At 35.7% G+C, this 23,387-nt stretch overlaps 1 protein-coding gene across 2 annotated transcripts in view; it reads right to left on the bottom strand.

The window, feature by feature from the left end:
- THOC2_1 (THO complex subunit 2) overlaps positions 1 to 21,311 on the bottom strand; it is a 61,703-nt gene extending 40,392 nt beyond the window's left edge. The window contains exons 1-12 of one of the 2 annotated variants that reach the window (XM_051216442.1): positions 21,204 to 21,311; positions 20,005 to 20,131; positions 19,903 to 19,960; positions 19,365 to 19,849; positions 19,231 to 19,323; positions 12,280 to 12,442; positions 12,005 to 12,234; positions 9,826 to 9,998; positions 8,449 to 8,773; positions 6,751 to 6,905; positions 3,475 to 3,576; positions 2,233 to 2,317 (exon numbers count right to left, since the gene is read on the bottom strand). In XM_051216442.1, coding sequence (XP_051067032.1) covers positions 2,233 to 2,317; positions 3,475 to 3,576; positions 6,751 to 6,905; positions 8,449 to 8,773; positions 9,826 to 9,998; positions 12,005 to 12,234; positions 12,280 to 12,442; positions 19,231 to 19,323; positions 19,365 to 19,403 — 1,365 coding nt within the window. In that variant the 5' untranslated portion in view covers positions 19,404 to 19,849; positions 19,903 to 19,960; positions 20,005 to 20,131; positions 21,204 to 21,311. Of the gene's footprint in view, positions 1 to 2,232; positions 2,318 to 3,474; positions 4,646 to 6,750; positions 6,906 to 8,448; positions 8,774 to 9,825; positions 9,999 to 12,004; positions 12,235 to 12,279; positions 12,443 to 19,230; positions 19,324 to 19,364; positions 19,850 to 19,902; positions 19,961 to 20,004; positions 20,132 to 21,203 lie in introns of those variants that run through there. The other variant, XM_051216443.1, reaches the window with a different exon arrangement.
- Between the last annotated feature and the right edge of the window lie 2,076 nt (positions 21,312 to 23,387).

The following is a 23,387-nucleotide window of genomic DNA, read 5'->3' on the forward strand; positions in this document are numbered from 1 at the left end:
AGCCCCATCAATATGCTATTCATACTTCGATAGGACCTCTTAGTCCCCCTACTAAGAATAACTAAATCCCAATACCTGTCTTACATTATTTTAATCGTGGTGTGGTGCGTGCTACTTATATTGATATAAGTAGTATATAACGTGAGTCAAAAGAACGTAATGTCTGGCAGCAGAAGATGGAGAAGATCAAGAAAAGAAGAGCGAGAAAACAATGGAATTTGTAAGAAATTGCATGATCAATGAAATGCGAGACAATGGATTGATGTTTGCAACAGCAACAGCCCGGTTTGATATGATAGAATGATATTTTAACGATTTACTATATGGTTTTTCTATTTTACCAAGTAATTCTGTAATTTGTCCCAAATACAATTTGGCTGTCCTCACCCGTGTTCTTCTTCACTACAATGGTAACAAACGATCTCTCAGAGAAACATTATTTCAAATGATTTAATCTCAGAACTCTATCCTTTAAATGTAACATTTATTTCTCTACCAAAGTGAATTAGCATGGATTCTGTAATTGTTTCCAAAATATAATCTGGTTTTTTATTTACAATGAGAGTACGTAACGACATAGAAACATATATAATAATAGTGAGCTGGTATAGTGATACACCTATCAACCAACAGGTCCCCAGTTCCAAACGTTGCTTCATCTACTTCGGTTCGGGCAGCCGGTTAGTTTCACTAACTGGTGAAGCAAGTATGAAGCAGTCCTTCACTTCGTAAATAAGTTAGATCACCGTTTATAGCACCTACTCGACAATCTATTAAGTATAAGGTCTCAACAGACAATAAATAACTAGTTAACCTAAAAATTGTGAGACATTTATTTATTTATTTTAACACCTAGATATTGGTACAAGGATGCACCAAATACATATGCGCCACACAAATCTCATTTGATTTGTGTGAGGGCTGCGACACTGCTCGGGTGTCCAAACCGAAGCAGGTGGCTTTCTTAGGGAGCCACAACCGGAGCATTCGGCCTAAAGGTCGGATTCACAAGGCAGTGGAGCAACGTCGGAAGATGCAGTCCCATGGTAGCCAGTGACCAACTATTGGTTCATACGCCATTTGTTCCCTCAGGATACTGGGGCTCATGTGCACCATTGGTTTGGAATCAGGGTTTTCCAACTCCCTTAGGAGGACTCTCCATGTCCATCAACTCGGTTAAAGCTCTGAATATTCGCTTTTCGTCCTCTCAATTTCGTAAACAACACTCCTCGCCGCGATAAGGCAGTGAGTAGGACTTCCCTGGGAGTGGTTGTATACGCGTGGTCATGTGAAAGCATTTCGAGGGGGTGAGCGGACTCTCCTCACTCTCGGCCGTAACAAGGCATTTGGGGACTGTGAGACATTTACTATCTGTAAGATAACTATGCAACTAAAATCATAAATATCATTATCCTGATAGATGCAAATTAATTTATCTACAGTTCAGAAATCAAGCAAAAAGAAGCGTATGAGATAATGTAGAAATTATAAATTTAGAAGAAATGAAGGATCAATATATCTAGAGAATTGGGACCTATTTCAATCATATCGACTATCATCAAGCATAGATTATGATTATCTAATTAAATCGAACTAAAATGGGTCTATTACACTTGATACTAGCTATGACCAATAGTTATAATATTATTGCAAGTTAATGACGCCAGTGCTTAGTCTGCCAGCCAGTTTAAAAAAAAGCTAAGTTTTGGTAAAATTAAAAAGAATAATGTTACTTGAATAAAAATAATACCTATTTATGATAAAGTGATTTAAAATGTTTTAATACATATTCATAATGAATCAACCATTTAAGTAATGTTGAATCCAGTGTTCGCATGCGCTAACAGAAAGATTGGTCAAACAGAGTCCTGAATATAAACAAAGGGAATAGAAAATCTTAAAAAACGTCATGTCAATACCTCCTGGATGAGACTTGCAAGATCATCCACAGATTAGCGATATTAACAAAACTAATTAATTCCGATTCCCTTACGGTTGCAAATACTGTGACTACTTAATTTTGACAATTATTCAGTTGCATTAAAGAGTATTTTATTGGTCCGTTGATCGTTTTGAAAAGCTCAAGAGTACTAGATAGTAGTCTGTGAAACTTGTGACTCTAATTTAATCTTTGAGACAAAGTTTACTCTTTGCATACAATATGTATGGAAAAGCCAAAGCATATACAATACGAATAAAACAGAAACCTATGAAAACAATCGAAGGACTTACGTGATCAAATAATAAACCTGGATTACTGTGTGACAATTTTCCAAGATGTCTACCCATTGGTTTAACGTTTTCCTTGCTCAATCGTCTAAATAAACCAAAAAACGAAATATATATATGGTTTTGCCATGAACTGACATCAGTGGGGTGGTTCTGAAAATCAAGAAGTAGGACAGTAATTCCATTCTAGTGTGGATATTCAGAGCAGTAGAAGCTCACGATCCTATGGCGGACCGTGATGCCATACTACATCACGAATCGACTGGAGACCTGCTATGTGATATGAAAACTAGGCACATGTTGTGAGGCCTTAAGATTCCATAGTGGAAAAAAACACCTGGTCAAAGCTATCTATCAGCGAATGATGTCAAATTCCGCGACAAAAACAAGGCATGGAGTGAAAAAATCCATGCAAATATCTCAACCAACAAATATGATCATTTATTTAAGCAGTAAAAGTCAGTTACTGACACAAAATATACCACCACAGTTATTATATATATATATATATATATATATATATATATATATATAATTTGAAGATAACGCAACTCCGACAAACTATATGCTTGAGAGCTGGTGATACTGTGATGTAAGCCAGTTATATTCTCATAAGTAGTGCATAACGATGGTCAGGAATAGGATGTATTTCAATAGAAGATCGAGAAGGAAAGAACGGGAACAGAAGGTAATTAGTATGAAAATGCAGGAACACTGAAATCTGAGACGATGGACTGATATTGGCAAAAGGAACAGTCAAGTTTGAAACAACTGATTGATATTTTGGAAATTAAGTATTTACCTTGAGGCTCTATGATTTTAGTAAGATGTTCTGTATTTTTGTGTTCAAACATTTTCAATTGCCCCTACTTGTGTTCTTGTTCACTACAATACCATTAGATCGCTCAGACCGAAGTAGAAGAAGGATCGCAGTTCAAACAATTAAGCCAGTGACTGGAAGTCAGATCGTTCAATTACTGAGTCGCAACTCATAGAAAGATTATTATGTAGTAAGTTACAATATAATCGACTGGGAAGCCCTAAAATAAATCTGAAGTTTTAAAAATCTCATTTGATATATTTACCAAAAAAGGCGTGAATAGACCAACAACCACAGCTACATTTAGTTTCATATGCAATTACTATTTCACCAGGAAAGTGGTGGTGAAGTACACGGACCCAATAAGACTAGCAAAAAATCAATAACAACACCAAGGGAAAAACAAGACTATATGTTATATTTACTTCATAATCGCCTTAGCATAGCACATTACTTGAGCCCGCCGACGTATTAGGCTAGGTTCAGTTTGAACGTTGAAATGTTTCCATTGTCCATATAACCGATATCTTTTTTGTAAGGATAATAAAATTAGAATAAATAGGATGAAAATAATTTCTAAAATACGGATATGATTAATGAGGAAAGCAACGTAAAATTTAAATACACATCTGACATAACCAAAGTTTTTGATGCAATTGTGATTACCTAACTATATGATTTGATTGAATAATCAACAGGAAGTATACATCAGCTAGTGAGAGCTCTACATCTAACACAGAGAATGTTCCCGAAGGATTTGGATCGATTTGCAAACGACAGATAGATTAATATAAACCGAACCAGTCAACATTTGAAGATAAGAACATTTATTCTCACGGTAAGAGACTGACCTGACAACAAAATAATGTTCATTGGAACAATCATGAAAGATTGAATATAAGACTACTCGACTCAGAGGATGTAGCATTATTAGAAAAATCCACCTGATCAAAACATTTTGCATACTATTTCAAAAATAAATTCCTATCAACCGATTAATCCACAGCTGAGACAAAGTTATTAAGTAATAACCAATGAACCATCTTTGGTGACGTTCATTTACAAGAGGCAACCATAAGCTCAAAGTTGAATGAAAATATTACCCAAAGGCAAATATATACTTAAACTCGAGTTAATGAAATGGTACACAATACTACATAAAGCTTATTGACGAGTAAGATAGCATCAAAGCATTACTACATAATCCGAACCTAGCAACGCGACACAGATAAGCAGTTAATGACTTCGTGGATGGATGCCATGTATCCGTTTGTTCTCTATCAGATTTCTCCCAAAAAACCATATACCGCACAACAAAACATGTCAAGGAAAGCAACAGTTAGGTCCACTTAAAACACGTTCCAACCAACTATGTCAGTCAGTCAGTCAGCTACAACGTAGGACCAGGCACATATGTGCATCGGTCCAGGTTGCCATACCTCATTAGCACAGCAAGATGAACAGCGGATTCATAGAAGTGGTTAGGTCAAAGGTTGAAATAAGGATATAGTATAGGAAGAAAGAATTAGTTCCTAGACAGAAAGAATGAAGTGATTTTAATCTCTTAGTTTAAGGGAAGACAGGGAGTGTATGCACCGACGCCATTGTGATCGGTTCTGAGCCATGTCACCAAGAGTCTCCAACCATTGGTTACGAAAGTCACGCGGACCCCAACCAAGTAGTCTGCATCTACCAACATGGCTCAGACTAGAAGTTAGTGACTCCAGGCACTGATGCCACGTTTTGGTTTGGCCGCCCCTAACTTTCTTCCAACCATCCCCGACCGTTGTTGCTACCTTGACGTGGTGGTCGGGCTTGCCTATCGTGATGAAGCAACCGAGCTATACTGGCTGGAACAACCGTTCCTCAAGGTCCTACCATGTCAGACAGGTCGGTTGGAGAGCGATAAGATTAAAAGCAGCAAACCCAAGGTCCGAAGGCGAAGTCGTACTGCTGACTGTACAGAGGTGTGACAGCAGTAAGGTGTTTCCTTCAGACAACCAGCATGACAGCGATGCTGCCTTCCCACAAGGAGGGGTGGGGTTAGAAAAGGTCGACCCTAAAAATGCACACCTCGCCTTATCCCACGGATATCCGTCTCCGGCGGTAAGGTCTCAATAAGTACGGAGCTAACACAAAAATTACCCATAACAAGGTCGTGTGTGACCGACCTCAAGCAGTTGTCCCTTGGGCACTGCGGTCACGCTCTCAGGTCACTAAGACCACCTTTAATCCAAATTCCTTTTCAGGTACCTCCAGAAGAACCCTTCCACGGTGTGGGCAACCGGGAAGTGAAAACCGCCCTCATACCTCTAACAGCACTCAAGACCACTGTATTCATAATCAACCAACTATGTACATGAAGATTTGAAAAATTCATCAACCAGTAAGCCATATTTGCCTACTACCCTACCTCAAGCATCAGCATTACTCATTCAGTGGTCCCGCCATACTCAAACAATTTTTCGAAGACAACTACGATTTAATACTAGTAAACTACGAATGTTCTCTACTTTTACAGACAACGTCTCACAGCCGTTGTAAAGTACACGGTGGAAGATTGTTGAGTAGTGCAATTCCTTTTGATTGGGAGACCAACACCTCGTCTACGCAACAGTTGATCTAAGTAACAAAACGTCCAGTGACTCTACTCAAACCATGACGCTATTACACCTGAAACAAAATTCTCTTCTAACCTGTATGCTATAGACGAACGTTGATAAATCTGAATAGTCGAGAAACAAACGGCATGTAATGAAGCAACTGTACAAAAAGGTTTTATAAAATCTCAACACGGATTTTTTAACGTTAAGTAATCCATCAACTATTACTAGCATACACATAAGACATGTAAAGCGATTATTCCCTTTGATAAATAATAATAAGAGTAATAATAATAATAATGTGAACACAGTTTGATACCTAATCACTCCGGACAATAAGTCAATAGTACCAGCAGCAAAGGTTATTATCATGGAAAGAACAAGGTGCATGCTTCATCCAAAACCTAAAAGACATGAAAACGATTGTGTCACATCCCAATGTGTTTACCAATTTAAATGTGTATCTGGCCACACATACATAGGGAGCAGGAATCGTGATCTCAACATTAGGGTGTCTGAACAGGTACCAAAATGGTTGCAGAAACAAATACAATCAAGTGACCCAATAAGAGCAGAGGATAAACATCCATCATTCTCTATTGCCAAACATATAATCGAAACAGGCCATAAGATTGATCTAAACTTGGCTTTTGTGGTGTTGTATAAAAGTGTAAAAGGGAATATACTAAGGTTTATTGAAGCCTTAGCCATACGAAAATTCAAACCCCCTTTGTGTATTCAAAATCAGCTTGTTCTTACATTAAACCTACCCTGGTAATATTGACTTATTATCCAGAGTTATTAGGTATCAAACTGTGTTCACATTATTATTACTCTTATTATTATCATTGTCTCCTCTTACTCCATTTCCAGTCAAGTTGACCTTTTGTTTTTATATATAAATGTTCTTAACAAGTATATGTGTGATCAGCTTGCTCGAAATGTATTGCGCTAATATATCACATAGTTATAATCTTCGTCTTCCTATTGCATTATCAAAACATGACTATGTGATCTTAGTTTTTGCATAAAGCTTATTTTCAAATAGTTAACCTAACACCAAAGACAAGTACTTTCATAGCACCAACCAAAACTTACCGATGTTCATAAGGCAAAAATCGTAACATCTGCCAAATCTCTTCAGCCAAACAACAATTAGCATCAACCAAACTCAACGACGGAAGAAGCACTTCATCTAATAAATTAAAAAATCCTTGATAAACAATTCCAATCTTGTCAGACCGAAGGTTTTGCTACACAATAAAAAAAAGATGAACAGAATCCTAAAATGACCAATTTGACTAAAAGAAAGTTACCGAGAAAAAATGACTTCATATTAACATCTTATTAGTCACTGAGTGTGATGACTAGTGTCATAGTTGTCTAGTCCTTTAGTGTCGATAAGATTTTATGGACCAAGTTTTAGTGTGACGAATATCCTAAGTGACTTGACATCATGTGCACTAAATTGAGACGTAAAGTAATTTGGAATGGCCAGCACGAAACCATAGACCATTGCCTACAAAAACCCAATGTCTGTTGGTGTAGGAGAAGGTTGGAAGAAGGGTAGGGATGGCCAAACCAAGACATCGCACTAGACCATGAAGTAAATGATTGTGGGTCTGAGACATGTGCGGAGATGCAGGCTAACTTGTTGGGGCCCACATGATAACCGCAATCAGAAATTGGAGATTTTGGGTGACATGACTCACAAATATTCATAATGGTGCTAATGCAGTTACATCTTATTTTCCTTTCAATTTCAAAATTCCTTCATAGATACCTTTCCATTCTCTCGTTTTGAAGCATATTTCTAGTATTCGATCTTTCGTATTTTTGGTACTGTATCATTTCGATCTCTAGAGCAATTCATTTTATTTTTATATCGTAATGCTAACACAGTCTTTGTTGATGATGTTTACCTGTTTGTCCGCTTTGCAATGGTTGATACTTGAATTCCATAAGGAGCATCAATTAACACAAGATTGAAAGTAGATTTTCCTGACGTCACAAGTAGCATGAAACCTAGATCTATTATTTCGTACCACCTATAACCATTTAACACATCAAGAATTTATGTTAAAATGTGTAATTCAAAGTTATGTTTACTAGAATTCTGTAACAGACATAAAAAAGAAAACATCGTTTTTGTAGGGCGATGTGATAGATAGTAATACTACCATTATTACTAATATAATGACTTAGCAACAAAAAACTACAAGACGTATATAAATTTATGAATCGATGCATGAGACAGACAAAAATGGTTATTATATTAATATGCTCTACTCGGTTTTTCTTGATGCTGTTTATGATTTTCCTTGTCCTTTCTCTTAATTTCTTTCATTGAATCTGATTGCTCCTTCACTAAAAATTGTTATTATTGTCGTCGCTATACCATAAAATAATGGACACATGGTTCCCGAGGTCTTAAATTCCAGTAGTTCGTCAGTTGACATAACCGATCGATGAAAATAGATACACATACAAAGTAACTTCATAAGTTATCATGTTTCAAATCCCATACTTTATCTAATTCGGTTTTGGTAATTGGTTGTTATCACTAGCACTTTACACAAAAACAAAGTTTGATTCAAAATCGAGTGCATGAAAATGCTCAACTGCTATAAAATTTTATTCTTAATTTTTTACTAAACATTTCTTTCGTCAAATGGGTAATCATTCATTGTTCACCACCTGGATTATCATTTACAAGTATTCCAAAATATATAAAATGGATAAAATAAAATGATAAGCTTAAAGAAATCCGAATATTATTACGGGTGAGCTACTCACTTGCTGTTCAGAAAGATATATTTGACCAAGACGACAAAACTTCACTATTAATATTAAATCATATGACATATGCGGGCCTAAATAAATTGCTATTGGTATTACATACTTGGCAAGGCCAACAAAATCATGAACAGGTGATAATAGAATACAATCATTATTATTGTTATTATTATTTGTAATGGTCCGACTGTCTTCATGTATTTCACAATCAACAGACGATTTCTCATCAATACCATGTAAATTAATAGATGCATTTAATGCTTTGAATGACTCGATTCTCGGTCGAAAACGATTACGTTGTAAACAGGCAGGTAAAGGGCAAGCTCTAAAACAATTAGGAAAATTTTTATGATTCAAACTGCATAAGAAAAAGACTAATACTGAGCAATAAATAACATTTCAATTTCACAAAACGTATGGAAACCACAGAGTCTGAATATGCAATATACCATTAATTCTCGGAAGACTCAGTTAACTAACTCATTGTTTAAGACACAAATGTGTGCTTTTTCAAGCCTTTATGTCTTAAATTAGCACAGCAATAGTTGATATCAACAGAATTAAAATGAACTACAATGGGAAACTGAACACAAGAGATACACTGGAGAAGTAACATATGAGACACGAATAAATTAAACTGAGTCACTGAAAGCTACGTAACTTGATATCTACAAGCATTAAGCTACAATACCAATTTTGTCTTGAGCAGCTTGGTCAAAAATACACTACGACACAAGAACCTGAGGAATAATACGGTGTTATACAAAATGTAATCAACAATATTTTGCGACAAAACAATCAGTCAACTCAATTCCATTCAAATAGATAATTTATTTGCTACATACAGTTCCATGTGATCGAATTTGAGTCAAGCTGAGAAGAGGTCGGTGAGACTACCAGGCTGTCTGAGGAAAGACATAGTTATAGGATTTGAACCACAAACTTAGTAATTTGACCTAAGTGCTTTAAATACTCCATTTTATTGCAGGTGGTATGATGTAAAGAGTGGAGCAGTTTCGTGGATTAGACGCTAGGCTACCATCGGAACCCTATTAATAATTTCAAGCAATGTGGTGAGCTAACACAGTGGTTAGAAAGACTGGATTGTTGAGTAAATTGAAAGCTTGGTGACTAGGTACATATGTGGGCATCAGGATTTGGAACCTAGATTGGTATACGTGAATAACAATTTATTTCGCCCAGATTAAGCTGGGACAGGTTCAAAATTTTTTTAACCGAATGAATGCGTAAATATTAGAAACGCTTAACGATGGTACTCATATATCTAACCCTTAATAACTTATAGAAATATTTACTTGTGATAACTTTGTGGCTTTTAATATGAAAAATATATGGATGAATACGTTAAGTACTTACTTATTGTACAAAGGTTCAATTAAACAATGCAACAAATTGCATATGTCTCGTGTTAAAGGTTCATATGTAGTTGCCCAGTAACCAGGTAGGCGTTCTAACAGACGTTGAGCATTTGTCCAATCGCCTAAACGAACCATGGCAGCACATAACTCCAATTTTTGGTTATTTTCATACTTTAGTAAAATTAAAATATTTTGTGGAAAAATTAATCAGTGGATTTAGTGTTCGTTTAAAAATAATTGAGAATTTAACGAACCGAGCAAAGAAATTTAATAAAAATCTAGACAAATAAATCCCAGAAATGAAATTTTCATCTAATGCAGATCAGTATGTACACAATTTTTAGAATGTTAAGTTCAATAAGACTGAGTTAGAAACGCTACCATTAGGCAATGAGTTTCGCGGCTCTAAGGAAAAGGTTAATAAAATGGACTTTGAAATTCAATTTGAAAACCTTTATGCTCAAACGCCAGAACCAGTAACTTCATGAAAAGATAATGTTGATATTTAAATCAACACTAGTGGACAGTTGCTATGGATACCCAAATCACCGACATAATTTGTGAGGGATATTGACGAGAAAATATAAGGAAGCTTTAAAGAAACTTACAACTGTTAGGGATGCAAGATCCCCAGAAATCACTTAATAAACGTCTTATTTTTGTAACTTTATTTTGGGAATTCGGATTTTTCGTTTTCGGTCCAAAAGCGCTCATTTTTACCTTCAGATTGTTTTTCCCATTTGAAAAGACCCTAAATGTCATTGGTTCGTTCCTTCTTTTAATATGCTATTTTATGACGTTTCCGAAGGACATTTTTATGCTGTGTACATATACGCTTGAGTTATGGGCTTGGTTGTTTGTGGTTCTGGGTGCTTGTGGAATAACCTTCCCTTACCTGAACAAGGTCTTCTCCTTATAGATAACGGGGCTGGGCGGCATTGGAAAAGTTAAACTTGTCGTTGTTTCGCTGATCCTTCATTTCGTTGGCTGATTTTAGGTGATCTCGTAGTCTCTTCAAGCATAACAAAAGCTGATGACAATTTAATAATCACGAAACGAGGCAAAGGTTGTGGCGTAGTACTCATGGATAAAAACAACTATTTAAACAGAATGAAGGCCCTTTTATATGATAAGAGTAAATTTCAAAAGCTGGTAGTGAAGAATGATGTGGTAGACAGGATTGAAAAACAACTAATACTCATTGAAACAGGTTAAAGTGTTCGGAATGTTGAGACCTACAAGAGCAACAGGACCAAGGCTATATGGTTTGCCAAATATACAAAAAAGGCTCACCCCTCCGATAACTTTTAAATATGAAAAACAACCTATCATATTATAACAAAAGGGTTAGTGCAGATTTTCAAACCATTACACAAAGAAAGTGTCAAGCATAGCGTCAAAGATTCCTATGAATATGTTAGTAATATAAAAAATCTGTCAGTCAAGAATAACTTCATGATATCATTAGATGTATTGTCTTTATTCACCAACATTCCCCTACTTGAGACAGTGGATTTCATTTATAGTGAAATAACAGGAATGTACATAGAAACTTTAATTCCCATATCTGCAATAAAACAGCTAATTATTAGACGCACGGCGAATATCCCACATACGAATTGAAAATGAATACTATAGAAAATCGGATAATGTAGCCATGGGGTTTCAATTGGGAGATATATTATCAGACATTTTTCTTGCAAAACTAGAAAATCGATCACCTAAGGACACAAACAGTCACTTACGGTATTTTGCAGCAACTTTAGCTGAATGCAACATTGATACGTCATTCATTTAACTCCACGTTTTACGTGAACACCTACTATCAAAAAAGCATGGTTTGAACACATCTAAAATTTTTGTATCACTAATAGAAATCTTGAATTATCCTACTTAGATTTAAGTGGCTGAGCGATATTAATAACTTTACCACACGCTTTTAGGCCCAAAATCAACCGCATGGGTCTGAGAAAAGTTCAAAATAATTAAAATACATGTGGCGACATCAGCGTCAAAAAAGCCACGTCAAGGAAGGAAAAATATGTTTCAGCGTACGAAACCGTCTCTATTGACAAACACTGAAAAAGTTAATGTAGGGAGTGCCGGATAGGATGATAGGTGTTTACACACTTAAAAATTCACTCGAATAAAATAAAAACGAATTCCAAAACACTCACCAATCCATCTTGATCAATACTTATATCTATCATACCAACTTCACTAACATCATGTGAATTCGTTTTACTTAAATTTACATCGGGATTCTCCTCCAATTGCATTAGCTCTTCTGCAGAGCGAGAAGTTAGCGCTCCTGACGTCCTAGGACCAGTCCAATCGTTCGTCATCAATGTCCCAGAAACAGAAGTAGTACCACTACCACCAAGTTGAGAATCCTGGCTCAATAGACCTAAACATAAAATGATATTTTACAGAAAATAAATCCGTAAATTACCATCAACACGAATTAAATCACAGTTGATTGCAGTATTCAACGAGGTATTGATCGCAGAAGTTGCTGAATAAGATAAACTTGCCGGCGGTTGTGGACGATAAGATTTAGCCAAGTTAATTTGACGATTATGAGATTGCTGAATATCCGCATCGGATGGAGTTAACTAAAGGCACAGATAACAACAACGAAAATAAACATACATTCAAAAACGAAAAGGTTAGATTTAAAGTGGTTTCTACATAAAGATAATGGTGTTAAATATATTTTTCAGATTAAGAACTTGATGCGAATATATGATAGTGATCTGTTCGAAATTCCGGTTCACCCACGTTTGAACAGTGCAACTATTGAAATAAATTAATCAGATTGGTTTTAGAACTGACTTTTTATTTATTTAGTCGATATAAAATTCAATAGTTATTGACCGAAACTTTGTGCGGAACACGAATAAAAAGATAACATTGTGAAGAAATGGAAGGAAGGAGTACAACAAAAAATAAGTGAATGATTATATTAGGCAGTAAGAGATATAGTTCAGTAAAAAGAATTGGGAGAGACTTCTTCCAGTTAACGGAGTTTACCTAACTGTTATGAAAAATGCGCAATGAAATTACATCACGATTGTCACTAAATTCCATTATCTGAAGGACCCCATCCAATCAGATGTTCATGATGGACCGGCAGATGCTTTTCATTATGAATTAATTTCCTTTCGCAGATTTTCATATTGCTGTTCATATTGATACCATGTGACCACAATATAAGTACATTTCTAGCACATAATAACGCAATATCGATAAGGATTCATGAGCATAGAACATTCATGGAAACACACCGTTGTCTTCTCGTTATATCTGTTTATACTACCACAGTCGGCAACTCGGAAATTGATAGAATTTTGTGAAAACCATTTGACCTTCTTTCCGAAAGTTAAATACACAGATATTGTATAGTAGTAGAGGTTAAGTGAGTCTGACAATGTTGCATCTCAGTGCATAAACAACCACACTCAGCTACTCCAATGATGCTACGATAATAGCTTATCGCTTGTAAGCATCGATTTTAAGCGTAAGGAAGGTTGCTAGACATAATGACCTCCGAATTTGACCTAACGATTAACTCGAATAGAAAACAGTACCGTCAGCCATCGTTGTAGGGGCTCAATAGGGCAATATAGCTTATTCTGGAGTACACGTCTGGACTCGGATCACACTCTTGTTCCAGAACGAATTTGTCTGCGTCTTACCGGACATAGAAAAGTCACAGCAAGAAAACCCCTTGGAGTTCGACTTGAAGTATTGTCTTTTACTTTTATTTATTTCACTTATTTAACAGCGCTACTTGAGAAGCCTACTGTAAGCAAACCAATGTTGTAACTTATAGATCATGCACATAAGGATTAGGTGTACCTGTCCTCGCAAATATATATTATATTATTACGAATAGAGAATATCCGTTGGTTGTTGGTGTTCGATCAAAGGTATCTTTGAAGCGTCACTCGTGTATTTTGAGATCACTGAGTCAACAATGCCAAGGATAGGAATAGGGTACTAGTTAAAGATGGAAAATCGATTGAAAAGGTAGTAAATCTTCATCGAATGGGGTGTTTGAGACACGTGTTGCGTATACTCAAACACTGACTCCCTCGACGGGAGATATTGTCTACTGTGGGAGTGTACTGAAAGCTCGTCGTGGTCAAACCAAAGTGTGGTACCAATCCTTGAAGTAATTGACAATCAAACTCAGCGATGTTACTAGATCTCGATTACCTGGTTGTGGTCCGCGTGACTATCATAACCGGTGGTTAGAGACTTTGAATGATATGGCTCAGAATCGTTTGTAGTGTTTTCGTCCAAATTTTGAACTTCTGATTTCCTGATCTTCTGATTTATATTTCCCAGAATCGTATCTTTGGTCCCTGGTGTTTTCTATCACCACTCATACTGCTACTAACCTTACGATTCTGGGATTTCGTCTGACAATTTGATTTTGTGCTTATGGAGTATGTCATTTTGGACCGATGTGAATACGTACAGGGTTCTACGTTGTAACGTACCAACTAATATAGCATAGTGACTTTCCGAGAGAGGCTTTTCTTATTTCAAACTGTGTATCATCGAACAATCAATAAATCTACTTTAAGATTAGGAAGTTTCCTAGTTAGGACAAGTCCTATCATTCACACGCATAGAAAACGGCATAATTATCTACTTTTCTGAATCGCTCTACTTCACATTAACAAAGCGGCAGAGGAAATTATCGAAATAGAATGTAAATTATTTGAGATAATTTCAATAATAAGGCAAAAATGGGATATGTAGTTAAAAAGGGATGAATTAAATCAAAGAATGATAAATTTAACTTCGATCTGCTCAATCCTTATAGATTTTGAAATTTAGTTAGGTAAGGTCTTTAAAATTAGGTTACGAATATACCTCGTAAACTCGAAACAAGACATATCCACGTTCAAAAATTAATTGATTGATCCACTGACATATTTTCAATGAGTTCCAGTATATAAAAATACAATTTACGCTTATTCGGATTAGTATAGGCAAACGTCTAATTCCATTTTTTTAATACACTTTACCTTAAGCAATACTGATAATGAAGCTTACAGGAGTTGATATTGAAAACCTAATTTTAGTGAAAAAACAAACAACAGTGCTTTTTTCAAACCATTTGTCATCCATTCATGCTAAAGTAGGCAACAAATGTACATTGTATATGTAGACATGAATACTGTTCTAAACAATTGGTTTACAATTCAATAACGATATACACTTAGGAAGGAGGAACAGGAAGATGGAGAATACAGACAATTTATTTTACAACCAGTTTTTTTGGAAATAACCTGAAGGTCATGTGATGAATTATATTGATGTATTATTATAGCAATTAGAGATATTGGTTAGAACATTTATCCTTAAAAAATATTGAGTTCAACGACGGTTACTTATCTCAAGTAATGTACTCCAATTTGAGCAACATATAGTTTTTGAATTACATAACGTTTTGTTTCCTATTATCACCAGCCCACTTATTTAAACTGATGAACTTTATTTGAAGTTGTTTTTACTGATAGCGGGCAGTGGAATACGAAAACCATTAATCTATTAAAGCACAATCCAATAAAGTGTGTAAATCAGGCATTCATTTGTGGAGCAATTTAATAAAACATTTACATACTTCTTTTTCAAGCCTATAAAAACTTAGTTTGTTTATAAGGCCTCCAGTCGGGATTTCTATCTAAGGATATATTTAAACTAATTAAACCTGTCCTAATCAGATCATATTTGAGCGGGATTCACACTTACAACCTACTAATTAAAAGTTAACAACGGTAATCTTTAAGTCACTAATGCTACATGCTACTTATATGTCAAAATAAGTAGCAGACATCACAACCATCTTTATCCTAGTGAAATATAATTTCGCTAACATTTTTTCCATATAATCTCTTTTACTATTGATGTTATGCTTCAAATGTTATTTCCATGTTCAATTGTTGAGCATACAAAATGTGATCACAAGTGAAAACACACATTTCTACTTTAGATTATCATGTACACAAACGTTATTTCCTTGCATACGCATGTTAATCAGGAAATGTTTTGTACTTATAATGAATGTTCACTAGTAAATTATTAATAACAATTACCCAAAAAGTAGAATCAGATAGCAACACTTATGCTATGTAGTGTATCACAAGAATTTATATCGTTTTTAATAAAGGACGATAAATTACAGTCAGTTTATTTCTCTATAATCTGTAATATGTAACAGTAAGTTCGTCCTAAAAGTAATTTTGAGCAAGAATTGATGTCAACTGAAAAGCTATTAGAAGTCAAGCAACAGTAGATTTATTCTACTCTTAAACACTGCACATTCCCAATTAAACATAAAACCAAAACCGGTATCGACAGGTGATATACAGAGTAAACCAACTCATACATAAATCAACAAGCATAGTGATGTTAGATGATATTTACAGTGTATAGTAAATGGTCTGAACCTAAAAAATCAACCCAATAGGTAACCGACTTAAAATATTAATTATAAAGGAGGAATATTCTCACTATATATTTACTAACGGCACTTTCACAACGGTGCATTTTAATTACCCTATAATTGCTGATAAAAAAAGAATAAAATTTGTGAGAATTGATATTATATATTTATATCTGTTTTTATACTCTTTCTATCAATTTGAGAAGAAACTTGTTGACTGGAAATCGAAAGTGTTAACCACTAAGCCCTCGTTTCAGTTTTTAATAATCAAAAGGTGACATGAATAAAGGATGCATTTTTGAATTGTTTTCATAATACTACACACTAAGTAAAAACAGAAGCGGTTAATTTAATTTGTTCATCCTTTTTTTATTTTTCCCCCACCCATAAACCTGATAGGTCAAACTAATAGTGATCTAGCCCTGTGCTTAGTTTGGTATAACTTCGATATATTTCTCACTGCAACAACTACAATTCACGAGTAGTATGTCACTTGACGGATATCTGGCTTAACGACAACCATTAAGTCCAGCGAAAACACAACCACTTCATCCACTAAATATGCTCTCAGTATTATCTTTTCACTGTTAATACCATTCTCAAAACCTGGGTCATTATTTCTTTATGCGCTTATCAAACAAGAAAAAAATTTAATGGCACATGAACCACTGAAATGGATAATAATGACAAATTAACAATATTCTTTACATGTAAAAATAATCCATACCAACTGATCCTAATGACACTACTACGCCGGAAGACTACTTCCATTTAAGCCGTGATTTAACGCTTCCAAATGAAAAGAAAAACGGTCATAACAAACGAGACAAAGTCCACACCTATCGTCTGACGTTTTCTCGAAATTTTTAGGATGCATGTATGTTTACAATTTTTTAATACACCAAAGATGAAACTCTAAGTCTAGTCAATATACAAACACTTTGATAGTCACATCTCTTACTTCCTGGGCGTAAAGCAGTACCATGACATGAAGTCTATTCTGAAGTGAAAGTACACTTTTGTAAAAACGTCAACAGTATTTAGTAAGTTCAAGCAATTTAAGTAAAAAGACAAAAGTTTTAGCTTGTAGTAACGTAAACCAAACACCACACAACGTTAACTGAAATAACTATCAGTAGAAGTCAATTTCACTAGCAAATACTTGATTGTAACATTCAGGTCATAGGATATCGTGCTTGAGTTAGAGCTAATAAGAATACACTACTATCGAATGAAATTCTTCTGATAACGCGAAGAGATTGGTGGCGACAACCCTGAAATGCACTAATGAGTATTCAGGCGAAAAGGTTACATACCACTGAATTACGTCAATCCCAAATCTTAGGTTAAATTACGATGTAGATTGGTACATAATAATCTGATTTTTCAGTAATTATCAAATCTATATTTCTATAGATTTCGGGGATATAGGAAATTAAGCCTGCAGGATTACACATGGAATACAGAAGGATTGCTTATAATCCTAAATACTGATTCTGTAATTTTTTACATTACTTTTAAAGCTTTATAAAATCTACTCTCAATACACGTTCTGTAGACAATCCTATTACCAATCTCACCTAGGAACATGGCCCCCAAATGCCTTGTTACGGCCGAGAGTGAGGAGAGTCCGCTCACCCCCTCGAAATGCTTTCACATGACCACGCGTATACAACCACTCCCAGGGAAGTCCTACTCACTGCCTTATCGCGGCGAGGAGTGTTGTTTACGAAATTGAGAGGACGAAAAGCGAATATTCAGAGCTTTAACCGAGTTGATGGACATGGAGAGTCCTCCTAAGGGAGTTGGAAAACCCTGATTCCAAACCAATGGTGCACATGAGCCCCAGTATCCTGAGGGAACAAATGGCGTATGAACCAATAGTTGGTCACTGGCTACCATGGGACTGCATCTTCCGACGTTGCTCCACTGCCGTGTGGATCAAACCTTTAGGCCGAATGCTCCGGTTGTGGCTCCCTAAGAAAGCCACCTGCTTCGGTTTGGACACCCGAGCAGTGTCGCAGTCCTCACACAAATCGAATGATTTATGTGGTCCATATCCATCAACTCGGTTAAAGCTCTGGATATTCGCTTTTCGTCCTCTCAATTTCGTAAACAACACTCCTCGCCGCGATAAGGCAGTGAGTAGGACTTCCCTGGGAGTGGTTGTATACGCGTGGTCATGTGAAAGCATTTCGAGGGGGTGAGCGGACTCTCCTCACTCTCGGCCGTAAAAGGGCATTTGTAGGCCATTACACGGGTTCCAGTAGAAATATAATCTCAACAATTATATTAATGTATGTAGTCAAAATATTAAAAACCTCTGTAGAATATGTTCGCAACAGATATCTAATGAGCTAGTTGATGAAAAACATTCAACCATTCAAGACCTATTGTGAACGGCTACATGATGATCTGCGGAATATATGTGACACGATAATCACTCGTCTAACGTTATCACGTATACAGTGAAATTCATTTGCTGCATGGGAATCAGTCCATGACCATGTAACTTGGTTAATTGTTTAATAAATAACAATCCGAATAAGCAACCAAATTTATCCCTACATAAGCTGTGAACCACACCAATATAAGACCGCTAAACACTGTGTATGACGTATAATGTCGAATTCCAGTATATGACACCCTATTGGATGAGTGTCTGAGTAATGAAACAAACAGCGAACTCATAACAACCAATAAAACAGGATCTACAACACTCCACACCAGCTATCACTATGTAGTGAGTGGTAATTAAACTACACTTGACGAATAAGAAATGGATTCTTCTAGATGAGAACCAAATGTTTCGCCAACTAACCGAAACAAGTTACGATATAAAGACCATCGATCATCAAATACATCGAAAACTGTACTACAAAAAATATGTAGTTTGCAAAATTTTCCCATTTCCCTTTTTTAAATGACTGAATAACTTACGTGTCCGTATAATACATCCAAGTCAATTAACTTTTTCCAAATTAAAAATGCTGAAACTTTGTACAATGACTCTGGTGTATTGACACCGGGTTCCTGGAGGAAATGGATAATTGAAAGAATTAGACTTAAAATACTTGTGTAAAATGATATTTGTGTCCCAATATATTAGTCATATCTATTCTATCAGGGTTGTAAAGTCGTATCAACTGAACAAATTCCTCGTACATATCACCACGGAACTCACAAACATCTAATATCAGGTCCAGGACACGATTTGGATCCAAATCAAAATAACCAATTAATGATCGAATCTGAACCATTGCGGCCTCCATCGACGCAGTTGACTTTATTTGACATAATTCTGTGATCAGCTTGGCATAGCCTTCATTTTCTTCACGTAGCAAATTAAATTTTTGTTGTTTGAAAAATAAACGCGTTTTAGTGCGAACATAACGCGTTTGGAACTGTTGTTTCGATTGAATGAATGACAGGTTTTCCAAGGTCTCTTCACAAAATCTCTCCATAATCAAAGCAGGATTCACATGATTCTTCAGAATTTCTATTAACCGATAGAAACGATCTCGAACAGATTCTGATTTAATATCAGCAATTGACGAGTCTAAATGGGAAGTTTGGAATTTGCAGATATTTTTAAAATACGTATATACTGACCAATTAACCAAAGGGAATCTAACAGGTCGGATTCAAAGGATCCATTACCACCAAATATCTAGTAAAAAAGTAATGAGTTCCAGTAAATTACGTCAAACATACTTTAAATAACTCAGGAACTAATTTGGCAAGTATATCAATTTTCCCTTCTCCATTTATCAACTTCAATACCAAATCCGTGAACAATTTGACAGATCCAGCCATTCCACCTTCCTTGCACTTTGTTAGACTGTAACGGAAAACAGACTTGATTTAAGCAGCTGAATCTTGAAACATTAGTTTGAAATATAACCTTAAGGAGTTTCCCAAAAACAGATTGGCGAAACGAATCATACGTAATTAGAATAAATTGATAAATTTTAAGCTACGCATGAAGAATATTAACATTATAAATTCAAAGGTTTTCGAGACCTAATCGCAGCTTCGGAAACATTTAGGTGACTGTTACTACGAAGTAGTTGTACTTGCGAATAAAGTTAGCCTCTGATTACGCTTCCAGCAATCAAAATGGTTTACAAATAAAAAGCATCATTCAAGTGCATGAATGTACGCTTTGAACTAAAACAATTTTCTTACAATCGGTTAACCTTCAAAGTACAAAACTTAGCTTCAGACTGATAGTGGTGTTACTCTTCTGCTGTTCTCGCAGTTGCCATGATCTCCTTTCTTTTTATAGTGGACCACTATCAATCGACACAAAAGTCAACTGCTATCGTGTTCAGACTACATTTGGATGAATTGTGCCTCGATTAAACAAAAGCTATTAAAGTCTGTTAGCTTATTTTTACACTATTTTAGGCCGCTGTATTACATTAAGGCTGGTTTAACAGGATAGGAACAATACAAGACTATCCTGAGGTTTAAAGCTTACAAGGGATCTAAGAGAACCTAGTTGCTTGTCACTTTCTTACGACAAAAACCACGAATTTTCATTCTTATTGACTTTTATATGACGCACTTAAAATTCCACACATTCCAAACACAATATGTAATGTAAACGAAAAGTGAATAGACCACATAGCAGGCATTCCAAGAAATGAAGGCGCGAATATACGCGCTTACGATGAGGTTTAACGTCAAACTTATCGCGGCTACTAACCACGAATGGGCGAGTCGCACATAAGCAACCGTAAATGAACGTCAATCGAAAACAAAAATCAAGGATGGTATTGTCAAAGTAAAATCAGCATTTTAAATACCCCTTACAAACTGAAAATAACAGTATCAATCTGTTTTTACAGCGCGACAGAACTAGCACCGAATCAAACTACTAATTTTGTGGTTTCTCTAAAATCACTCACAAATTCTTCCTGCCGAACTTCTCCCAATCCTTCAAACATGATGTCGTAAATATCGGACTGCAGCAGAAAGTAACAAGGTGTTCCATTTTACAAAACCCGGCGATATATGACCGTGGGTTGTTTCCCTTAATAGTTAAATGTCCAATAAAATTTTTATCGTCTTTTTGACGAGATTGTATAAACCAGTTGATTACTTTACTCTCTTTACTCGCTTCTTTTTGCAACTGTCAACCATCAGAATACCAAGATGAAGGTTGGTTGGTAGCAATTATAGAAATAATGAAGTGAGAACTCAAATGTTAGGGGGAGACGATTGTCACAAGAACTTACTAAACGAATAATTTCATTAACTTGTGGTCCAGACAGTATGAGGAGAATGAAGTGTGAAAGCAAGAGGGAAAACGGAGATGATAATAAGCAAGGTAGAAATTAGTTGATATTATGTGATGATGATAAAATTTACGAGACATACATCAGGCACAGCTGATTCAAGAGGGAGATGGTAATCCAAGGGTGAATATTTGTTCGTCATGTCTCCAATTGGGGCCTTTCACTGAGGAGGCTTTAGTCGGTTCAGTCGGCAGAGCATCCCAAATATGAGCAACTCTCAATGAGAAAAAGTGAGAACGGACCTGGGTGTTCTCTCTTCCACGTGCAATTTTCCGAGGGTTGCCTCGAGGAGCGTGGCAATGATGTCTTGATAATATGCTCGTGTTGAGGTGGCTTGGCGCATTCAATATTTTGTATTTCGTTATCAAATCACCTATTCTCCTAAAGCTCGACGAGAATAATCCCAGGAGCTGGGATTTGTCCTTATAAGATTAGTGTTTCAGCTATATTATTATTATACACAAACATCTTATGGGTACATAAGTGTTGTGAAGAAACCATTTTGGGTTTCTTCAGAAAATGCAATAATACACAATTTTCAACAATGTTAGCATAATACTTGCCATATTTAAAAAAATTAGAGTAATAATAGTAGAATATTAATTATAATAAATAGGGTCTGTGTAATTGAGAAGAATATTGAATTGAGTTTAAAGAAGGAAATGGATAAAATAAGGGAATAGAAATAAAGGAGACGTGAAGTACGCAAACAGTTTAATTGGCGTATTTATGAACATAAAACAAGAACAAACGACTATGTATATATCGTCAAATTAGTAACAGAAAATAATTAAGAAAAAACAACTTATTATTGTAGTAAGATATGACGCTAGAATAAATGTTTGTGCAGTCATAATTTGGAGTGATGCGATGAAAGTCCCAACTCAGTGAAAAGGATAATGAAATATCAATATGTATGAGTCATATATGCATAGTGAAGATAAAACGGGTCTGAGAAGTTAATTTAAGTGTAGCACAAGTTATTGTCTTAATTACAAACTTCGTAATCTTAAGAATATTTATTTAGAGGGAAAGAAAAGAGAAAAGAAGTGAACACCTAGTGAAAAATTTCATCCATGATAAAAATAATAATTGCGTAATGAATATCAACCTCAGAAGGAAACCAACAATTTAGAAAAATAAAATAAAAATCCTTTAATGCACTCGAATAAATACCATGTAGATTTATGTAATAATATACAGTGTGAAACCTGATATTAGTATAAACATAAATGCAATAATAATTAAGAATGATGCTATGAAAGTCACAATTAATTTAAACCTGTTTGATTGCTGATCTCTGTACTTGATCTAGTAGGCTTATATCTCTCTAGAGGAAAATGAGGAATTATCCTGTAGATGAACGCGCGTTATATCAGTTGTGGTTCAGAGGCGTTTTTGCTTCACTGACACAGAGTGGGATAGCTTTTAGATAGACTCTCTCACTAACTCCGAGTGGTCATCTACTCTCAGCTTCCACCACTATTGTGACCATGGGTTGTTTTCAAAGTGTTCACTCATGATCTCGTAGTCCCCCACTGTAGCATGGGCGAGAAGTATTCTCGTCCTTCTGAAGCCCCTTGTTTGTGACCAGGTTGATCATGTTTGTACATTTGATTTTGCTGGATAAGTCTTGGTAGAGCTATAACATCCCTAAAGAGCTTCATTTGGATCCTCTAGATTCCTAACGTTTACACCCATCACAGGCAGGGAACTAGTGTTAGTGAGGTGTAAAAAATAGGGTGGCCGAGACTTACTGATTGCCATAGTATCGTGAAGACTAATGCTACTTGA

This window comes from Schistosoma haematobium, chromosome 4, assembly GCF_000699445.3.
Source record: "Schistosoma haematobium chromosome 4, whole genome shotgun sequence".
NCBI classification, from domain to species: Eukaryota; Metazoa; Platyhelminthes; class Trematoda; order Strigeidida; family Schistosomatidae; genus Schistosoma; species Schistosoma haematobium.